Source organism: Artibeus jamaicensis, unplaced genomic scaffold (assembly GCF_021234435.1).
Source record: "Artibeus jamaicensis isolate MK-2021 breed Jamaican fruit bat unplaced genomic scaffold, CSHL_Jam_final scaffold_754, whole genome shotgun sequence".
In the NCBI taxonomy this organism is placed as follows: Eukaryota; Metazoa; Chordata; class Mammalia; order Chiroptera; family Phyllostomidae; genus Artibeus; species Artibeus jamaicensis.
In genome coordinates, this window is record NW_026522054.1 from 7,104,412 (window position 1) to 7,126,896 (window position 22,485).

A 22,485-nucleotide genomic window follows, 5' to 3' on the forward strand; every position below is an offset into this window, starting at 1 on the left:
CCAGCCCCCATCATGCTGTTCGGGGTGGAAGCCGCTGGAGGGAATTAACTGGGCCCCTGTGTCCCTCTGTCTTCTCTTGCAGTGTCTCAGTTTAAAATGGTGAACTACTCCTACGACGAAGACCTGGAGGAGCTCTGCCCGGTGTGCGGGGACAGAGTGTCTGGGTACCACTATGGGCTCCTCACCTGCGAGAGCTGCAAGGTGGGGTTCACGACGCTGCCAGAGAAGTGGGGTGCTGGGGACCCGGTCAGCCACCGGGTGGCTCGGGCCGCTCGGAGGGGGCTGTCCGTTGTAGACCCAATTAAAAACAGGAGAGAGAAGGCCTCGGTCCTGAGGAAATGCTTCTCAGAGATGTGTGTCTGATTGAGTCGAAAAGGCAAAGAAATGTGTGCTGTTTAGAAAACTGCCATTCTCGTGGCTTGGGAGTATTTTACTGCAGGGGAGTGATGTAGCTGTAGAGATACTTCTTTTTCGAACAGTCCTGGGTATTGATTTTGCTTGACTTATATATATTTAAAGCATCGTTGTTCTTGAGAGGGGCCATGACGGAGTGTTTCCCAAACACCTTTTCACTTCAGAGCCCCGCTGTGCTGCTGGTCCCAACATTTATTATCCCCAGGCGTAAAAGTCCAAATTCCCGCCTCTGTGATTTCACCCTGATTTACTCCACAAATAATTTTTAAGATTTTTGGAAATTTATATTGTGAAAGAATGAGAAACCGGGTCTTAGTTTGTAATAGAATAGTTTTCATGAATATATGACCTATTTAAGTGGAAGGAGGCAATCTGAGAAAAGTACTATGTTGTTACTAATATCAGTTAGTCGTGAAGGGTTTATCTCCGACCTTTTATATATATATATATATATTCCCAGTATATTTGATACTCGCTGTTTTTCAACATTTTTTTTTTTGAAGTGGAAAACTCAGTACAATTACTTAAACCTCTGCCAGGAAAATGCCTCCCCTCTGAACAACAAAGCTCCTTTCGCTTTATGGCTTGGAGGGTGAGCAGAAAGACTGGAGAGCCCGGCCTAACACCGTTATGGGATCATAAAGCCACGGCCTTTGTTTTCGGGGACTCTGGAGTGAAATACAAGGCCAGCACACGCTCTGCATTAAGCCCCATCTCTCTGCTCTGCTTGCCCTCCTATTAGTTTCACTTTTTTTTTTAAGCCGTTCCCACACTGGAATACATTCCAGTGGAATTATGAACATTTTCCCATTTTCACTCTTTAAATCCTTGTGCTTTTAACCGCCCCGTGTTGACATTTGTAAGGATCTGCGGTGTTCTGCTGGTCCGTTTCGCACCGGCACTTCGAGATGGTCTGTCACCGGAATTGTGACGATGCCGGGAACCGGGCCGGCCGGCCCCACGGCCTCTAGCTGAGTGTGCAGGGCAGTGGGGGGAAAGCCCGGTTCCCTACGAGATGTATTTTTCTCTGACTGTTGCCATGAAGTGGTGGTCGGCCAGACCCTCCCCAGATTTGATGTGACTCTTCAGGAACAGACCTCTGGTGCCAGAAAACCCTAGATGGGGCCCTGGCACTTTGGGGGGGGGGGCTCCCCCTTGTTAAAACGTGAAACAAACCAGAGACCCACAAAGAGCCCGGACCGGGCAACGTAAAGATCCTTAAAAAGGAAACAATGGGAGAGAGACGAGGGTTCGATGTAGAACGTGCCTCACACTTTTCTCTGTCTTCCAGGGTTTTTTTAAGCGGACAGTCCAAAATAACAAGAGGTACACGTGTATAGAAAACCAGAACTGTCAGATTGACAAAACACAGAGGAAGCGCTGCCCTTACTGCCGATTCCAAAAATGTCTGAGTGTGGGGATGAAGCTAGAAGGTAAGATGCCTCCAGACACACCTGCCCGTGAGCACCCCCCCCCCCCGGACACGGGATTTAAAGCAACGTTGTATCTGCAATGTAGCAACATCATTGTCCTAGTGCTCTACCACCACTGACAGTGATGTAAGACTTGGTGTTTCCTCCACGGAAGAGACGAAAAGAGACGGAGTTTCATTTTAACCCTGGTGAAATCAGCCAGGAAAACAATTTAATAGGAGCTGGGCCCCCCTTTGGTGGTTTTTTGGGGGGGTGGGGGAGGAGCTGCATTTGATGGTAAAAATTAAAATAGGCTACATGAAAATAAGACACAAGCAATTCAACTGAGAACAAATAAAAATAATCTGCAAAATAACAATCCTCAGGCTTTCGACTCAGAATGCCCGTGTAAAAGTTTGACTGGAACCTTTTTCTGAGTCAATAGGCCCGGTGTTTGTGTGGCTACCGATTGCACGCTTCCTGGCTAAGGATGAAAGCCACTCACCGTCCAAAGGACCGTCTCGTGGAGAGTGTCAATTTGGATAGTGTGGGAAAACACTTTTTTAAAAAAGTAAAGATCATGACTGAGCCTGCAAAATATTAAAAAAAAAAAAAAAAAGTCAAGAAGCAGGAAACTTGAAAAATAACAAACAGTTCGAAAGCCACCTTCAACTTGACGTTGAAAGAGCAGAGCCAGGCCCGACCATGACTGTGCAGATCGGCAGGCGGGGGAAGCTCCTGTGTGCCTGCCGCTCATAACTTGTCATTTGTGGGTGACTATGGTGTGTCGCTGCTCTTCAGACACCTACCGACCCCCCCCCACCACACACACACACAGATTGTGTAGGCTGCAAATGACTCAGTAGAGGCAACGCACAGGGCAGGCACCCGCCAGCACAAGAGACCGCTGTCGGATTGGTGAGGCCTGGCCGGCGGTGTTGGCGTTGGTTCTGTTGCGCAGAAGCAGACTGGCCAGACGTACCCAAAACTCCCGGCAAATCTGCCGAACGGCCAATAGACTCCTTCCTCATAGAAGCAGCTGGTGTGGTTGTCACAAGCCTTGTTCCGTCTGTGTTACTTTTAAGAAGAGATTGAAAGGAAGTAATGGGTGTTTATTAATTTCTTTATCAGCAATCAGTTCTTTTTCAAAAGCCAAATACTGTCGGAGAGGTTTACTGTAGTAGGAGAACTAGAAAATAGAATGTCAGAAGCTCCATGTTGTGGTTTCCTAGGATGTCACTGATTTTTTTTTTTTAACAAGAGAAAAAGGTTGCATGTCTTTACCTGAAAAATATACATATATATATATATATATATATATATATATATATATATATACTTTCTTAACTGTAAGTCACTTGCATTCCCAGTGCAGTGGAAAAACTGAGCATTCGGTAAATTGTCACCCACACGGGGAACTCTGCTCTCTCCGGATGCTTGGTATTTGCCATAGATTGTTAATGCTGTACTAATCCTGAGATAAAAACCTCAAAAACGTCACCTCCGACCATTTCAGCATGTCACAAGCTGTCAGAGGTCACTGGTGTCTGTATAATCGCCACTGGCCACCGTGGGCTAGGGGAGATTGACCAGCGTAGTGGACGCGGCCCCGGACTCCAGGCCGCACTGTGACGGTGGACTGTGAGGACCGCTGCTGAAGGGAATTTGCTTTCATTATGTCCGGTCTGGCTAAGCTTAGAAACAATTGCCAGATCAGGTGACCTGTCTGTGTCCATCAAGTCCAGGGGAAAATCATTGTGTAAAGAGAAGTGTGTTCCCAACCCTTTCGCAGCAAATTCGCCAACGTGGCTTTGAAGGAGGAGGATGTTCTGTGAGAAAACATTCACAGTTCCAGCTAGAAATGGGTTATTGGGATGTCTTTTTTCCTCTGGGCAAGAGAATCACAATGTAACTGGTATAGTAACAGCTGACGCTTAGGAGTAAAATGGACCCACCTGAGCGACACAAAGTGTCCTCTAGGGGTGGCAACAAAGTGTCTGCCAGGGGTGCAGGCATCTCTGCCTCGGGCCCCGGGCTACTAGGTCCCTCCGTATCCCAAATATTGTTTTGGTGATAAACACCCTTGGAGGAAACAATTCATAAATATTGAGAACAAGGTTTTGAGGGGGATCATTGAGGACTGTTGCAAAGAAAACCACATATACCACTCTGGGCAGTGTTCGTGTTTTGAAACCGAGGGCTAGCTGGGGAGCGCTAATAACTCACACCTGACTGATACCCTGACTCCTTTGCCGCCCCAACAGCGGTGAGGGCCGACCGCATGCGCGGAGGGAGGAATAAATTCGGGCCGATGTACAAGAGGGACAGAGCCCTGAAGCAGCAGAAGAAAGCCCTCATCCGCGCCAACGGGCTGAAGCTGGAAGCCATGTCCCAGGTGATCCAGGCGGTGCCGGCCGAGCTGGGCCTCTCCTCCGCCATTCAGAACGCCCACCCCGCCGCCAAGGGCCTACCTCTGAGCCACGCCGCCTTGCCTCCCACAGACTACGACCGGAGCCCCTTTGTCACCTCCCCCATCAGCATGACCATGCCACCTCACGGCAGCCTGCAGGGTTACCAGACCTACGGCCACTTCCCCAGCCGGGCCATCAAGTCCGAGTACCCCGACCCCTACACCAGCTCCCCGGAGTCTCTCCTGGGCTACCCGTACATGGACGGCTACCAGACCAGCTCCCCGGCCAGCATCCCGCACCTGATCCTGGAACTTCTGAAGTGCGAGCCGGACGAGCCGCAAGTGCAGGCCAAGATCATGGCCTATTTGCAGCAGGAGCAGGCAAACCGGAGCAGGCACGAGAAGCTGAGCACCTTCGGGCTGATGTGCAAGATGGCAGACCAGACGCTGTTCTCCATCGTGGAGTGGGCCAGGAGCAGCATCTTCTTCCGGGAGCTGAAGGTATGTCACCAGCCGCCACCGCGTGTGGGGCCCCGGCGAGCGAGGCCCTGCTCTCTTCCTATTCAGCGTGCTCCCGGGGCCGCGCGCCTGCCGGTTTCGATGTCCTCCGTCGTGCCCCCTCTTTGGTGACTTGCAGAGATGAGCCCTGGCTTCAGGGTGCATGCGGTTCGACCTTGTGGGGCTGCTGTGTAGCTCTTAATTTATAGGGTGACGTTTAAGGTAAATTATGGTAAACAGGCTCTTTTTTTTTTTCCTGGAAAGTACAAGGTCTTTATTTATTCCCTTTAACTCAGATGGTTTATGGCTAGATAATTTAAGTCAATGGGAAACAGCACCTAGTAAACTTGAAAAAACAACTGACCGAGTGAAGAGCTAGCTTATAATGGTGTCATTTGAAAAGAAAAAAAGAAGTGCCAACATTGAGCTGTGGTTCAACCCAGATTGCGCGGCTGGTCAGCGGTGTCAGGTCGGTATTTACTACCTGTTTGCCTTGACTTGCGGTTGGCGAAGCCTTGTTTGGGGGCAAATTCCACTAAAAGGATGTTTACTGGCTCTGCAGAGGGGCAGCCCCTGCTCAGGGCCGGTCTGCTTGGCGCGGGGTTAGGTCTGTCGTTGATGCTAATGGATCGGTACATTGTAAACACCGTGCTTGTTTGCGTAAGGATCTCTGTTTAACTACATAATTATTTTATTTCCTGAAACTTAAGACTGAATTAATATGGGAGAGTTATATAGATGCTGGGAACCTGTATATAGTTACAGAGCCCACTCGGGAGTCCGCGGTTTTGTTCTCTGGTGTGAAAACAAAAGTGAATTCTGGATTGGATTTCCAAGTGTATGCATCACGAGAACAAGGTCCTCCCTTGGCTGTCGCGGTCGGGTGACGTGCCTGCTTGATATTCGCGGTCTCTGAGCTCCTGGGACGGCTGGGGAGGGCTTTAAACCCATGTGAGGATGAGGCGAAGCAGGGTTCACCTCCACAGGGTTTCAGCCAAAAACTGTCCGTGGAGAAGGACAGGGGGCTGGGGGGTCGGCGTGGGCGTGGGGCATCCTGCGTCCTGCAGTGGGTCCCGTACGTGGGGAAGTTTCATCTGAATGGATCCGCATGCGTTGGAGAAGCCTGGCAGCATGCGTGGGGACAGCTGAGGCCCACCGGTCTGCGGTCCCCGGTGCTTTCTCGCAGTCGACAGTGCGGGAGTCAGGGGCTCTGGAGGCAGGTCCAGAGCAGCGCCAGGCCAGCAGCAGCCTGAGGGACTGATGTTCGGTGCCCATCACCGAGTTTTCATCACAGACAAAATCTGTCTGGTGTTCTCACCTTTACTATTTCTTTGCCTGGATGAGAACAGGGCAGGTCTTTGAAAGTGAGGGTAAGAATGATGTTTTAGATGCAGCTTCGCGATGCACTGGCTGTGACTTCGCCGCCCCTCCATCCCTGTTGGGGGGCGGGGGGTCGGTCCCTCCTGCAGGCTGGTGTTCTCAGCTGTTGGACTTTGCACGTGGCGTTTAGGGGCAGGAGGCAGGAGGGAGCAACGCTTGGAAAGGCTTTGCAAGGAGTGAAGGAGACCCTGTGGGCACGGCGCCCAGTCCTGGGGGCCGGCACACAGAAGGTGGTGACTCAGCCAATGGGCGCGCTTGCTGCACTGGGACCAGTGCCCATGGAGGCTCTGCAAGGCTGCAGGTCTGTTCAGGAAGGAGCAGGCAGGCGTCCTCTCTTCCTAGCTCTACGCACAGAAACAATGTTGCCGCCTCTGTTTGGAGGACTGTTTTTGTGTGATAAACAGTCGTTAACCACTCACTGCCGTGACCCGCCGGTTGCCAGGCAGAGAGAGCCGGGTGTCAGATGAAGGCTGGGTTCAGTAAGACAAAATATCGCCTCTCAAAGGTGTTATGAGAAGACAGTTTTGTAAATAACTATGAAAAAAACCCGAAGACCCTGAAGTTGTATTTCGCAAATCCAGAGGGAAAAAAATCAGCGCGTTGTTTTTAGGTAACAAGCCAACGTAGGGAAGGAAACATACACGGCCACCGGTGAGGACTTCAGGGCTGCTGGGAAAACACACTTTCTCTCCAAACTTCTCTCTTCCTCCGCCGTCGCTAAATTCTGAGAGTCTTTAACAGAGCGTGAGGTTTGCTGTTTGGCTAAAATATAAGTGCCTCTGGGAACCGGCATACTAAAGCAGCGCTAAGCATTCCTACGCGGCTGTGTGACGGGGGACCAGGGTGTGGGGAGCCCGTAGTTTGAAAGGTAGAGGGAGCCCAAACCACTGGGGGCTTCTGCAGGGTGCGGGAGGCGCGCTACCCCCCCCCCAAAAAACAAAGAAAGACCAACTTGACCCCGCCTGCCTTGGGCTTCCATCGGAAGGAGCGATTCAACTGAAGTGTTTTTCAGAGGAAACGTAGAATTCAGAATAACCAAGAAAGGGTTCAATGTAGAGCCGTCGGGTGACCTTCCCGTTCAGAAAGAATCCCTTGTCCTTCTGTTTATGAAGGGACTCGGTCGGAAAGCAGCGCCGGGTGTTTGAACCCAGCACCGAGCGACAGCCGGGCGTGAACTTCTCCAAGGCTGTGGCTTTCAAAAGTTTTTAACTCTGACCCACGGCAGGAAATATATTTTGCACTAGAATTTGGTGAACCAAGCGTGCCACACACACACACACACAGAACCAAAGTCTCACTAGACAGCACATACCACCTTTTCTGCGCTCTGACACTTTCTGGTACATTCAACCTGCTTATTTCACGTTCTTAAAAAACTCCTGGTCGTGACCCGCTAAACTGATTTGACGAGGCACTAATGAGGCATGACCAGTAGCCCAGGAAACCCCACCCCAGGCAAGGGGTGTCCCCCAGGCCTCACCTACCTGCCTCGGGTGAGGCCTGCCCCCCAGAAAGGCCTCTTCCTCCCGGAGTGGCCTCCCAGCCCCCCTGGAGCCCGCGGTCCAGTCCTCAGCATACCTACATACCTGCAGAACTTCCAGTCTTCAAATGTCAGAGAGAAAGATGAATCCTTCCCTTTAAACATTAGTCTTTTTCTTTCAACTTCACAGCAAATTAGCCATCAAGAGATAAACACACAGGGCAGATTGCTTATGACTGTGCCACCCACCCCAAGATGAAAAGTCACCCATTGGCTCCCGGAGAGTAATAGGATAATGAGGCAATTTTGCAAATGACCCCTTGCTCCCTCTCCCAGCCCTGCTTTCTCTGCCCTGGATGCGAGAGAATCCAGAGAGTTCATTTGCTTGCTATTTAAGGGGACAGAGGGCCAAGGGGAATGTGGTGGGTTGGTTAGTATTTCCACATGTTTACGGGGTGCAGAAAAGATACCTGGGCTCGGTCCAAAATGCTGGAATGAGGAGGAGGAGGAGTTCGCGGCCCCCGAGCTTGCAGCTTGTGGCATGTATAGCCACAGAAATGGGGACAGAGCGCTCACGGACAAACCGCCATTTCAGAGCTGCAGGCCATGGGGGAAAAGGCTCAGAGGCCGCTCAGCCTCGCTCTGCGCCCGCGAAGGTCATTCTGGTCGGCGCCCCCAGCCAGGGCACAAAGGGATAGAGGCTTTGCAACAGGCAGCTGCCGAAACAGCTCATGGGCCTCAGCGGCCCCTGGCCTAGAAAGCAGGGGGTTTTCAGAGCCGGGAGAGGTGGGGGAGGGGCTTGGACCCCACCGCCTCCTTCATATTTGAAGAAACAGAGGCAGGCGAGGGAACATGACTTGCCCAATATTATACGGCGACGGAGTGGCAGCGTGGGGACTGGCAGATGCCAAGCCAAAGGGGCAGCGTGTTGATGAGCGCCCCCCCCGCCTTGGCCACCCCCATCCCAGCACACACACACACACACACAGTATTCCCTTCTACCCTGAGCACACAGGCCTTGCCCGGGGAGGTCAAGGCAGATCTCCGGGTTATCGGAAGTCCTCAATGACTAAATCACTGGCCATCTGTGAGACAGGTCTCCTCCGAGCCCAGATGACCCCCGGGGAGAGCGTGAGTCACTTCAGAAGCTACAGTAATTCCTTCAGGCCATCGGGGGGTCGCTCAGCGACTGGGTCTCCCCAACGGCTCCACGCCTCACCGTCCGCCGGGAGCTTGTCCCCTGGGAGGTTTTGGCTCCGAGAGCCCCTGGGTTGGGGTCTCCGTGTGTTTGTGAAAATAGGCAGGAAGAGGCCGCCAGACTGAGGCCAGGTGACAGATGAGCAGCGGGTTGTGAAAATATTAGGAACGTTTCGTCGCCACATTGAATACAATGCCTCACTTTCAACGCACCTCCCAGTCGCACACCCAGTTTTGTCTGACGGCAGCCTGTGCTCTTGACTTCTTCCTCGGGTCCTGGGGGGACGTGAAGAGCAGATGCCGGGGCCCCCCCCCCATTGAAAGAGCCGTCTTTGTGAGTCAAGAAGCTGCTGCTGTTCTGCCTGTGATTCTTCTCTCCTCTGGGCCCCGAACCCACCACCGCCCACCCACCCCCCCGACTCGCTTGTCGATGAGTAATGAACTTGCAGCATCTATTTGATCTTCTAATGAGACCAGATGTCCTGAGAGGATTCTGGGAACCAAGCGAGAAGAACTTGCCCTCCACAAATGATTCTGATACTTGGAGGAATAAAAAAAGCACCTGAGATTAACCCTGTGTGAAACACCCAGCCCGCATGTCCCCGGAAAACAGCCCCGCAGACTTGGGGAGCCTGCGGGGGGAGCAGAAGCCAGTCCCTCAGCACAGCTCTCTCTACAGTCGGGGTGCGGCGGGGAGGGGCGGAGACCTTCTCTTTCTCTGGTCCATTGAGAAGCTTTCTGAGCAGAGCTTCCTTTATTTTTTTGAACAGTCTAGATGCCTTTTCCAAGCTGTGTTCACTTCAGCCAACCAGGGCAGGTCTGCAGTCCCAAGTTTAATGGCTCTGCCCCAAATGGTCCGCTACATTCTGTAGTCTATTTAGTTATCCCTGCTTTCTTTTCATTTTTTAAAATTTTACCTATTTATTTTTAGAGAGAGGGGAAGGGAGGAAGAAAAAGAGGGAGAGAAACATCAGTGTGTGGTTGCCTTTCACATGCCCCCTACTGGGGACCTGGCCAGCAATCCAGGCATGTGCCCTGACTGGGTTTCAAACTGGGGACCCTTCAGTTTGCAAGCCAGCAATCAGTCTACCGAGCCCCACCAGCCAGGGCTTAGTTAGCCCTTCTTTTCTGTGCGTGAGGAAGTGGTTGGGGGTGGGAGGGGCGTCTGCACGGTGCCCCCCCCCCTTCGCCTGAGGACGGCGGTCCGGCGTCTGGAGTCCCACCGGCACCCCTGCAGGCTGCCGTGACACCCAGAGTCCTGGCGGCCGCTCCGCTGCACCTGCTTTCACTCCTCCAGATGCTAAGGGGTCACCCCTGGGAGGGGTCGGGCAGCAGGACGCAAACCCCGGAAGCAGGAAGACGCCCACTGCAGACGGGACAGGGAGCCCGGGTGGCCGGCGGCAGCAGAGTCAGACAAGTGCAGCCGCCCCGGGTGGACCGGGAGGTGGGCGCGGGCGTCCTCTCGTCTTGGGGGCTTGGAGGCAGTGCTGGAGTGGCAGGCGCGACCCGGTCTCTCGGGGCTTCAGGTGTCCAAGGTCCGCTCTGAGGACTTCCTCCAAGCCGTGGGGCCTCTGGTCCGGCCAGGCGTGTTGAGAAGCCACGTGCCCACACGGGTGTCACTGCACATGCGTCTACCACTGATGCACGGACCTGCGATTTCAGCTCCTTGTGCACTAGCCACTGAGCGGGCACTTCTCCTGTGTGTGCGGCTCGTCCTTCAGTGGGAAGGCCCCCTGACTGTGACGAGGTGCCTCCGCCCTGTCCTGCACGGAGGGGTCCCCCAAGTCCCCAGGCAGCCGCCGTGGGAGCGCGCCGCCGAAGAACCTTCTCAGGTGCTCCATTTGCGTCCGTCGGTGAGTCGACCGACCGCTGCGAGGCAGGCTCAGTGCACCCTCGTCCCCTGTCCTGTCCATGGTCCGCGTCGGCCAGCTGTGCGCCGGCAGCTCCCGTGCGTAGGAGTCCCGCCCTCCCTGGGCAGCCGGGCCAGTCGCAGGAGCCCCGGTGGCGGTGATCACCGCGTCACGCTGGGCTCGCTAAGCTCCCGCCCATCTGTTCACTCTCTCCCAGGGTCGTGGGGAGAGCTGAACTTGAACCTTCCTGGTCACTGTCAGGGGCCCCGGTGTGAACAGAGCCGTTTCCCTCGCTCTGCTCTGGGCCAGGTGGCAGAGGGGACGGAGGAGAAGGAGCTGACCAGGTGCTCCCGGTCCCCCTGCTGCAGAGCCCAGGGCCCTGGGGTCCTTCTCTGGTCCCCGGGCGTCCTTCACAGGGAGAGTGGACAAGCAGCCTCCGACTTTTGCTGCCAAGCCACACGCCTGGGCCAGGCACCACGCCCGTCCATCCCTTCTCATGCTCGGGGTGGTGGTGACCCACTGGGACACCACGTTTGCCCATTCGTGAAAGGTTGCTGACTAGTTTTTAACCAAATCAGTCTGTTAGTTCAGCAACGTTGACCAGGGCACACAACTCAGCCTGAGGTCCTGGCAGCAGGAACAAGGAAGACAGGGCAGGGGACAGGTGGGGACAGGTGGGGACGAGGCCAGCGCAGGGGGAAAGGGTCAGGCTCAGGTCCTGCCCTGAGGCACGAAGTCCCTTTCCCCGGTGAAGGTTTAGGGGACGGAAAAGACCTCCAGCCGCCCTCCGGGCTCCGGTTCCGATGATGGGTGATAACACGGGCCGCCGTCAGTGGGGATGTGTGATGAGTCAGATGACTGTTATGGGCTTTACCTGTTACCTCATTCAATGCCGGGGGGTCCCCCAGCCGGAGGGGTGAGTGTTCCTGCTGCTCAGATGGGACTGCGTCCCGAGACCCGGACACAGGTCCTGACTTGCCCCAAGTCACACCGCTAACACGCAGAGATGCCACGCCCAGACGAAAAGGGGGTGGGCGCGGTGTCTGGAAAAGGTCAGGCCCTTTATCAAGGTCGCCGCCATCACTGGTCCCCAGCACCCCTTTGCAATGACAGCTCTTCCAGGACCTGCGTCACCTCCGAGCACAGAGAACAGTTTATCTTACACTGGCCCAAGGAGGTGTTGGGTTTTCCTTCACCAGAGGGGACATTGTAGGGACCATCCGGAACTGCCGAGTTCCCCTGGGAAGCATCGGTCATGAGTCCTCGGAGGCCGAGGCAAGTGACCCCAGGGCTGCTTGGCCTTCACGGGTGAGCCGGCTGTGACTGCAGGGGGCGGCAGGCCGTGTGGTCCCCCCCCAGCTGCCCCCACCAGCCCCCACCAGGCCCGGCGTCAGCAGTAGACTCGTCTGTCTGCTTGTTACTCACTGTGTGGGGGGAATAATCAGGACACAGGAAACGCCCCAGATTCTACAGGAAGTCCGCCCGTGTGAGCTGCTCCCGGTCGGGCCACGCAGTCCCCCAGCCCCTGGGCCCTCCCTGCGCACGGCACCCACTGCCACCAAGTCAGGTCGTGGGTGAAAAAAGAACCACCAGAAACGTGATTCACGTGTGAGCCCCTCGGCACACGTCTGACGGGCGAGCCCGACAAGCCCACAAGGTGTGACGCTCTCGCTTCTCCGGGCTGAGCTGCGTGGAGAATGATTATTCCCCTGCCCCCCCGGGCGGCGGGTCACACAGACCTCGGAGGGCTCGGCATCCACTTGCAGAACGGCCGCCCGGAAGTCGGGCGTCTCGGCTGCTCTTCACGTTCAAGGCGTTGCTCTCTAACCCGAGGACACCGCGGGACTGGGGCAGACGCGCGCTCTCCATCACCGAGGCGGCGGCCGGGCCTTCCTCACACTTCAGACCCAGCCCCTGCTGCTCCTGTGTCCCCTGCAGCAGGCGCAGCCGGAGCGGCCGGGGCTGGGCACCTCGGAGACGCCGACCCCTGCCCCGCTTTCTCGCCTTCTCCACGCCCTGCCCCCGCCACCCCACCTTGTCTGTCTGTCCGGGCTGCCTCTCTTAGCTCCCTTCCTTCCCCTCCTGCCGCAGGCCGCCCCCCAGCGTGGTGGGTCCAGGGGCCACACGGGCGGTGGCTCGCCCGCCCTCCGCGGCGCCTGCTGCGAAAGACGCCGCGTGTTGGAGGGCGGCCGCAGGCCTGCAGGTCTGAGCAGGGGTGGGGGAGGCATAGAAACCCTGGGCAGAGCGGTCGGCGTAGAAAGGGGCTGGATTCGCCGGCAGCGGACAGAACGCGTGGGTCTGTCCAACGTGCAAGGTGACACCGCGCGGTGGCACTTTCTGTGGGAGCGTCAGGTCGGTGCCGAGAGTCAAGGGCGAGAAGGGATTTGGAGGCCACGGGCTCAGCAGGTGTGGACCTGTGTGACTTTGCAGAAACGACCTTAAGACCCTCTTGTTCTCCCAAAGCTGCGGGGGCGTCCGAGCGTGGTCCCACCGTGGGCACCCGTGTTGTCTTCGCTCTTAACTCCCCCCTTGAAAGTCACGCTCTCGCGCCCTGGTGTGACCACTGGGACAGACTCCGTGTCTTCACGTGTGTTGCTCTGGGGAGACCCGGAGCCGGGAGACGCAGAGGAAACCGGGTGTCCTCGAAAGTTTGGAAACCTCACTAGGGTTGCGCAACACTCGGTTAACGCGACAACCGACTCGATCGACCCCCCATTCCTGAGGACGCTCTTTCTTCACACAGTGGAAAGGGTGACAAGGGCCGACTGGGGGGTCTGCAGTCTGCCCTCCTCCGTCAGCATGGGGGCGTTTCGGGGGCAGGGCGTCCCCAGCGCCTAGGCCCTTCCAAGGCTCTGGACTCTGCCCTGCCTTTCACTCGGGGCACAGATGTCACAGGCCTTGGGTCAAGGGGACACAGTGTCCAGGCAGGGACCCCCCCCCCCCCACTTCCCGTGAGTCAGCACCTCGGTGAATAACCTGCTGACTGATGTTCTACCTGGAGGGGCAGGAGCTCGGCCGCACGTAGACAGGAAGTGCGCTTCTGCCGGAACACAGCCCCGGCCGCCCCGAGACGCCCACTGAGTCAGAGCTCTGAGCCCCGTGATTCCAGGCACGTTCTCTGAAATGTGGTTGGTCCTTTTCCTTAAGATTTTACCTACTTATTTTTAGCGAGAGGGGAAGGAAGGGAGAGAGACACCGACATGAGAGAGAAACGTTGACCGGTTGCCTCTCTCACGGACCCCAACCTGGGACCAAACCCTCGACCCAGGCACGTGCCCCGACCAGGAATCGAACCGGTGACCTCTCGCCTTGCGGGAAGACGTCCAACCCGCTGAGCCACACCGGCCAGGGCTGAAATGCGGGTTCATGCGAGGGTCCTCTGTGCCACCTGCCCTCCCCACCGACGCCGTCCACCCCCACACTTGCGCTTTCTTGACCTCAAGTTGCGACGGAGCAGGCTTTGTGCATCGCCTAATTAACAAAAACCAAAAGTTAGGAAATACCGCAGGTCCCCTTGTGAGATAATGGCACAGATGGGTGTGCGTGCGGCGCGGCTGGTGACAGAGGCCTTCACAGGCTGCCCTCTGGGAGACGCAGGGCTGCTCTGCTGTGCAAATGTAACGGGCTCGCTGATCAAACGCAATGGGCGGCTTCAAGTGCCTCGGCCTCTCAGGCAGCATCAAAGCGGACGCGGGGCCGGCGGAGCGGATGAAAGGCCGCTCTCGCACCCTCTCCCCGGTGGATCTGATCTGACACCGAGAGAGAGAGAGAGAGAGAGAGAGAGAGAGAGAGAGAGAGAGAGAGAGAGAGAGAGAGCAACGCGACCGGCTCCGAAACGCCCTGGCCCGTGAGCTGCGGTGTGAGCTGGCGAACGCATCATGTCATGTTTTGATTGACTCTTGCTCCAGCTTTGGAGAGAGGGGAAAAAACAAACCCTGGATCCGTGTGTCGAGAAGGTTACAGAGGGGAGACTCTGGGGTGCAGGGAGGGGACCACTGGCACTCGAGTCGTGCCCAGTGACCGCAGGGAAAACGGTCGCCCTCTCACTTTGGGGGGGATGGTTTGCTCCACACGCACGGATAGCTCGCACCCGCCCGTTGGGGCCCATGGCTCCGAGTGGTGTCAAGGCGCTGTGTTGGACCACGAGGGGACCTTCTGCGGTCTCCTCAGTGGCTCGTGGCCGCCTGGAACATGTCACTTCGTTCCACGCACATGATGGGGGGGCTCCGGCTGAGGTGGTAGCCTTTAGAAAGGATCAAGACAGTGTCCGTGCTCTTCACCAGGGTGGTGCTTTTCTTTCAAGCGGAAGCCCACCCCCGAGTGTCCCTAAGCCTTCCCGGGCGTCACTGCTCAGCTGTGACCTCGTGTTAGGCCAGACTCGGGTTTGGTGCACTTACTGAGTCCCTGTTCCGTAGCACGCCTCCGACGTTTGGGCTCCGGCCAAATGCCCACCCCTGAGCTGGGTTCCTGTGGGTCAGGACGGAGGCCGCGTCCCCCAAACAAGTGCGTTCCCCCCGTACTTTCCTCAGTGGGACCCTGACTCGGAGGCCAGTACGCGTGACAGACACACAGATGACCCCCACCATGCATGCGCTGGTGGCCGAGATTCCATCTGAACTGACAACGGCCACTTAACTCTCCTAGAGAGCAGGCCACCCCTTCAGAATCATGTCCTCAGTCCAACGACGCTTCAAGCAAAATCAGACACTGGCCCAAAATGCAGTGCAAACCCTCTGGGGGTGCTTGGCCCCAGGGCACGGGGGGCCCTGGGGGGTGAGCAGGAGTGGGGGCCCGATGAGCAGGTGGGAACGAGGGCTCAGGGAGGCGTTCCTCACAGAGAAGGACTTGTGGGAAAACAGAGGCACTGGCAGTGAACTTGGGGAGTGCAGGCGTGGGGGGACTGTGTCACTCCGTGGCCGTGAGGGCCAGCGTGCGAGGACACTGACGGGCTCCGGCAGGCAGGTGAGCCAGGCCCTATCTTTGTTTCTCAGAGGCAAAGGAGAGGAGGACAGGGGACCAGCGAGTGCTCTGGCCTGGGCAGGGCTTTCCTGTCGTCTCCTAAAAGTGTGCTGGAACCTCATTTTAGTGGGTCCCGCTCTTTTTGCTGCTGCCTCGGAGAAGGCGGGTAGCGGGTGCCTCTGAGGAACTTAGTGACTCTGCTTATTCTTTCCAGGGGACACTGTCTCCATGGCAAGCACCAGCCGCCCTTCGCGACCTGTAGGTGCTTGAGGTCTTGGTTCTTGTTTTGTGTTTAATTTAAGCAAAGGTGATGTTTTAAACTGTCTTTGGTATAACAAAACAACAGATAAATGTTTTGGTATTGGTTTCTTTTGACCTCGGACGGATCTGTTGCTGTTTACTTCCTCGTCATCAGTTCGACGGCACCGAACAGCCTCCTGAGTCACACATGGGCAGGGCGGGGTCTGGCCCGGCGGAGGCAGAGTGACCACATGCCCGCGTGTCCAGTGACCTGCTCCCAGGCCCCACCTCCGCCCCGACGGAGCGTCCATCCATTCGCTCAGCACGTGTCAATCAAATGCCCACCGTGCCAAGGCTAATAAGATGATGACGATGATGATGATAGAACAAAAGAGTGGAGGAGGTACAGGGAGGGCGAACGTCTCTGAAGGGGTTCACATCTCTGAGGAGTTGACTCTGGTGCCCTGGCTGGTGTAGCTCAGTGGATTGAGCACTGCCATGTGAGCCAAAGGGTCGCTGGTTCAATGCCCAGCCAGGGCACATGCCTGGGTTGAAGGCCAGGTCCCCAGGAGGGGCTACCTAAGAGGCAACCAGAGAGTGATGTTTCTCTCCCTCTCTTTCTCCTTCCCTTCCCCTCTCTCTAAATATAATCTTTAAAATAATAATAAAAAAACGATTTGACACTGGCCCTGGGCTCTCAAGAGCAGGGCAGAGCCCTGCCATCCAGACACAGGGTCAGCTGGTGCGGTGGCCTCGGGGGTGGAGCGCTTGGCGTCTCCAGGAGCCCCGAGGACAGCCAGCGCCCCAGAGACCAGCTCCCAATGGGGTCCGACGGGCTGACCTGGTCCGGCTGAGGCAGGGCTCGGGTTCTAGTCCATTTGGCCCCGGAACTCGGAGGAGGGTTCTAAGCCACGGAGTGACCTTGTCGGACTCGCACTATAAGGGAAATGCAGGGAAGGGAAGCGAGAAGGGAGTGGGGGTGCGGTGATCCCGGGGAGAGGGGACGGCAGCTCTGACCAGGGCGGGACTGAGGACGGGACACGTGTGCGCATCAATCCAGCGGAATTTGCTTCAGGATAAAAAGGCGAGACAAGCAAGATTAGGTTTTGGCTTGAGCCACTGAGAGCCCTTGGTGGGGACGGGCACCAGAGTCCCCAGGGGCAAGGCCCGCAAATTCCCTACAGAGCTCCCTGGTCGCAGCCACCAGAACTTGTCCTTGGAGGCTCCCCCGGGGCCTCAGATTGCTCCCAGCCCCACTTTTATTCCAGAGAACACGGCAAAGCCACCCTGGGCAGATATGAAGTCAAGCTCTTCTCAAAGGCCAGGACTCCCCACAAGTCCCCAGCCACCCAGACCAGACCTGACGGAGCTGGATGGAGACCTTGTCCTTCTATGGGACTCGGGTCCTTCCCTCAGCAGCGCGGGCCACGCCCCCCACATCCCTCACCCAGGCAGACCTGCAGCCACCCTTCTTCGCTCGGGGCCAACCTCAGACACGGCTCCTCAGCTATAGCTGCATGGACACCCAGAAGCACTCGGTCATGAAGGGACCCCGGCGTCCCTCAGCAATCCAGTCTGAGGGGTCTTGTTCAGAGGGGACCCTGGGCCGACAAACTGGCCAGGTTGCAAATTCGGGCGGCGGCGGCACACGGGGAAACTCCCAGCCCGTCCTAAGGTGCTGGTCACCCGGGACACCCCCTCCTGAGACTGGCTTCGAGGTGAAGGAAGAGGGGCGCCTGGAGCCCCTGGGTGTCAAAGGGGTGAATGATACTGCTGGCAGTACTTTTCTTGCCTAAAACAGAGTCTGGGGGAGGTGAGGACCCAGAGCTTGGGCGGTCGGTGCCTGGACGGGGTGCGGGTCCCCCCCTCAGTCCTCTCCATGAGGATAAGCTCATGCTTTTAAGTGTCCTCTCTAAGCTTTCTGCCCGACCCCTTAGCAATCGCTGTTGCTGTGCTGAGGACTCTTCCATTTTTTTCCCTACAGTAACACAGCATAGCCAAGCTAGTTGTGTGTTTTGTTCTGTTTTTTTTTTTTTTTTTCTTTTCGATGCTTCTTTCCCCGCCACATAGAGCTCTGGGCGGTGTTTGGATTATAAAACAAATCCAGGGATTTATCTACAACATTATAGATGAGCATGAATATGTCCTACATGCTAGAATCGATAACTCTGCTAATAATGAGTGTTTTATCTATGCTAATTCTTAAATCTCCCCGTATTCCGGAAGGAGCCTGGTCTCTCACCACTAAGAACCCGACTTCACTCACTGCAGCCGTTGGGGCGGGGAGGAGTGGGGGGAGGGGACTGATACGCTTTTGTCTGATATCTCTGTGGTCGAAACAACTTCTTGCATGGTCATTCATGGCCCCAAGTCCAGGGTCACTGACAGCAGGAAGTGGTCCCAGGTTTACGGACCTTGGAATCCGAGCCATTCGGGAAGCTCTGGGTGGAAGAGGATACAAACATGGTACCTTCTCTTTTGAGCATTTTACAAACACCTGATCTCTTCCGAGAGAGAAGCTCAGACCCAGAGAAGATCACTGCACGAGTTTGGGCCGAGCGAACTCAGACCTGCTGTGGGCCCCGCCCCACTTCAGGTTAGAAGCCGGAAAGGGCCGGAGGCCATGACCAGTGGCCGGCATCTGAACACAGGTTGCTGCACTGAGGGTTCTGAGCCAAGGAGCATCTGCTTCCCTTTCCCTCCGTCGGAACCAAGTCCGTGGGTCACACTGAACCGGCACAGCAAGAGGGTGTCCCCAGCTCCCTTCCCCACGGTGCAGGGCACACAGATGTGTCAAACCGTCCCGGACAAGAATCAGTGAATAACGGCCACATAATCGCTCCCACTTCCCCCCATTCTCAGTTCGATCCATTTTAGAGCAGAAGAGGAAAAAGTATTTCTGTTTCAAAAGGGGCTTTTGAGATGGAATGCTTGAATTAATGGCTGGCTCCTTCTCTCAATAGACCTTTAGACAAAAAAAACCTAATTATCTCCATTCTCGTGGGTGCGGGGGGGGGGGTTGTGAGGGGAAGCTGGGCGGATGTTCCCTGTGTTCCCTGGCACTGGGGGAGGGCCAGGGCCACCTGTGTGACTCAGCCTCTCAGCCCCGGGACAGGGCCAGTCCTTGCACGGAGCACACCTTTTCCCCCAAAGGTCTGAACTGCAGATACTTTGGCAGGGTCATGCCCCACCTGCCTTGACTCTGAGGCCAAACCAGTCCAACCAGGTCATGCCTCGCGTTGGGGGCTGGTCCCCAGTTGCGAATTTCTGTGCATTTTCTAGACACAGGGTAGACATTGACTTATCTTTGCTGCATCTGTCTCCACAAGGAGATACTGAAAAAGGGGCCGGGTCTTCCAGCCTTGTCAGAAATCCAGGTACAGGGGTCACAGGGAAGAAAAGCAGCAGAATTGACCTTTCTGATTTTGGATGCTTCTCATATCGGAAAACTCATCGTCTTCAAAGGGAACTTCTGTGTGCGGCCATTTGTAGGGATGTGTATTTCCGTCAGCAGTTGGGGGCTGGGGGTTGGGGGAAGAGGAGGCATTTTTAAATGTTGTATTTTCTAACTACATTATATAGCAATCCAATATGTTTTTTAACTCAATAGTTTGTTGATTAACACATTCTTCATGGATTAGCTGTTATGGCTATGTTGTTTCAATATCAAAAGACAAATCTTGAGCAATTTGAGAATACATGACCTACCTCAGAAAGTGAGATTCTTTTCATCAAAACAGCTAAAGGTCAAATAATGTTTCGTGTAAAAGTTGGAAAGAAAACACAATCGTATACCTCCCCCCCCATTGAAATCTGTTTTTAGTGCATCGGAAATGGGAGTAAAATATTTTATTGAGGCTAAATATAGGCTTTCATATATTAAAAGAAAAGCTATTTACAGGTGATGTGTTACTAAATAAATTCCTGGAGGAACACTTTTAATTACCAGAAAGGTAAGGCAACAAAAAACACCGGAACTATACATGAATAAATTGCTCCCAGAGTCCCGTTGCTCAGGGGACTATAAATAACCCCCTAGCTCTGCCTCTATTATTAGCATCAGTGAACAAAAGAAGATTCCAGAAATAGAAAGGGAAGAGCAAGATGGTGAGCCTCCTATTCCCCTGCATCGGAAATGTTTCTAGCGAGCTCGTGAATCGAGGGGGTTCATGGGTGTTTAAAAAGGACATTTCCATGCCGTCTGTTTGCCAAGGAAATTCTTTCACCAGCGTGTTTGTGGAATGGGCAGGCCAGTGCTTCCTCTGGGGACGTGAGGTGCGATGAAGAATTTTATCTGCACTTCCTCACTGAAGTCAGCCCTGACGACTCCCCCTCTGGGAGCTTATTTGGTTATTAGCAGATGGCACCCACAGAGCAACTGTTCCAACAGCTTCAGATGGAAGGGGGCGCGGGGTGTGCTGTGCAGGGCATAGCCCTCGACCAGGAGCCAGGTCCCCTTTTCCCCTGAGCCACCAGGGAGCTCCAGGACCTGGGCAGAGCTTCGTGTAATCCCTGCGCCCATTTTCCTGATGGACCGGTTAGTAAGCAGCAATGGAGCCCCCAGCAGTCCCGTCACACTGCCGAGCAGTGGGAAGACAAAGCACCTAAAAATACCTGGAGGGACAGACTTGCAAACACATAGTTACAATTTACAAAGAATGTATCACGGGGATGATACATGCACGAGGGCCCGGAGCTGCTCCGTCTGTGGAGGGGCACCAGGGAAACCTACAGAGACGGGCCGCTGGAATCAGCTCAGTCTTGCAGAAAGCCTCAGAGGAAACAGGAATTTCTCATCGCAGGAGGCCTGTGGGGAGCTGGTGAGAGGCCATGAAAGAGACGCAGTGCACACAGACTGCCCTTGTCCTGTGCGGCACCCCACACGCCTGTGCCGTACCCCATTTCTGTAACGAGAGGGCTCGGGTGCACCAACACGACACAGCTTCTAACTTCCGGTTGTCTGTGGATCGATATTTTCCTTTTTGTATAACTGGGAGCGTCATCATTTGAGAACTGGTGGTAAAGCTGCAGAGAGAGGCAGAGACACCCAAATCGCAAGCAGGTGCGTTACGCTGGGTTTTCCATCTGACCCAGGCAGACCGGCGTCGGATGAAGAGCAAATAGCTCCCCCGAGTTCGGATACATTTCCCTGTAAGCAGTAAAGGTAGCCATCAATTTCAAACCCGCCTGTCAGGGGTGGTTTTCGGGACGTGAACTTCTGTAGATGCCGGACAGAGTTAGAAGACCCTTTTCTAAGCCTCCGTTACTTCGTCACCCACCCCGGGTGTATTCCGGCTGAGAAAGGGATCGTCTGCCAAGCAAAATAGGGGCTAGAATTCTCTCCTGCCCACAGAATTTTATCATCACCCGTGTTCAGTCACACGGCTCTGTGACTGTTTCATCTCATGATTTATTCCCAGTATTTTTGAGAGCCTCTTCATGCAGTGTCGGACACGGTGAACAACACGTTAGACGCTGTGCTCCGGCATCTTTTAGGAACATTTAAAAAACACAGGCGGGTCCGAGGCTGACTGCACCTCCCCTCCCCCCACCAGCATTTCCATGAACACGTGAATACACTTTTAACCGCGGAATAGCAGGAAGAGCCTCCTTGCTCCGGCAGAACGCAAATTAATTTGGAGCGGACGTCGGTGTCGAATCAGCACGGTGGACGCCTGGCACCTCCGTTTTTGCCTTTTGTTGGAAGGAAAAGCCACCCACGAGAAGGCGTAAAGGAGGGCGGGAAGCGGCCCTGTGCACTTGCACAGGTATTGATTTACAGCCCAAGTTCAAGGGCAGAGGAGAGAGTCCCGTGCGGTGTCCGGCGGCCGCCTCCCCGCCTGCCCCACCCCACTGGCGTGTCTCTCGGCTTCTCTCTGCACTGTCACCCCACCGGGCTGGGCCGAGGGTCCTGGGGGCAGAAGGCTCTGGGCCCTTGTCCTCAGGTCCTCGGAAAATAGGAGCTTGGTGGTTTGAATTTAGAAAAAAAACCCCACAGGCGTGTATAAAAGCTCTTCTGGTTTTGTTTGATTTTTGTTAGAAACAATAGTGTTTATTTGTCATATTTAGCTTAGAATGTCTTTGGTGTTGGGTCCTTTCAATTTGAACAAGCAGCTCGACTCAATAACATCTTTAAGAAACAAAACAGTTTTCAGCTGGGGGGGGGTGGTTTAGATGAAGGTGAGTGGGAACTTCAGCCCAAGGACAAAACAGACGAGAAAGCACTTCTCCCCTCCCTTTTCCTCAGAAGCAGCCTTCTGCGTGGTTGAATGTGCTAACGTAACCCCGGCTCCCATATTTCAAAAGAGGCAGAACTTCCCAGCACGGTGATCAAGTTTTCCTGTGTTCCAATAATAAAACCAGCGGCCGCGATTCCCAGTTCCTCTGGGCTCAGCGACTTGTGAAGAGGGCCGAGCTCCCGCGGGCTGGCAACGGTATCCGTGTGGGGGTCGGAAACAGATGTCCGCGGGAGGGACAATGCTATTTGTTGTCACTGTGGATGTGATGTGGCAACTTCCCCAAACGAGATTGTTTGCGGATGGAAAAGAATGTGGGCAGTGATTCGTGCCCAGGAATTCTTTTTTCTTTCTTTTTTTTTTCTTTTGGCTGCAGGCAAACCATATTTTATTTGTTTTAAATCCTAGA

General features: G+C 55.1%; 1 protein-coding gene across 5 annotated transcripts in view; it reads left to right on the plus strand.

Annotated features, from left to right (window-relative positions):
* Positions 1-22,485, plus strand: part of NR5A2 (nuclear receptor subfamily 5 group A member 2) — an 81,985-nt gene that overhangs the window by 13,091 nt on the left and 46,409 nt on the right. For all 5 annotated transcript variants that reach the window (XM_037160874.2, XM_037160871.2, XM_037160873.2 and 2 more), the window contains 3 exons: positions 83-201; positions 1,706-1,847; positions 4,091-4,737. In XM_037160874.2, the coding sequence (XP_037016769.2) occupies positions 83-201; positions 1,706-1,847; positions 4,091-4,737 (908 nt within the window). The remainder of the gene's footprint in view (positions 1-82; positions 202-1,705; positions 1,848-4,090; positions 4,738-22,485) is intronic.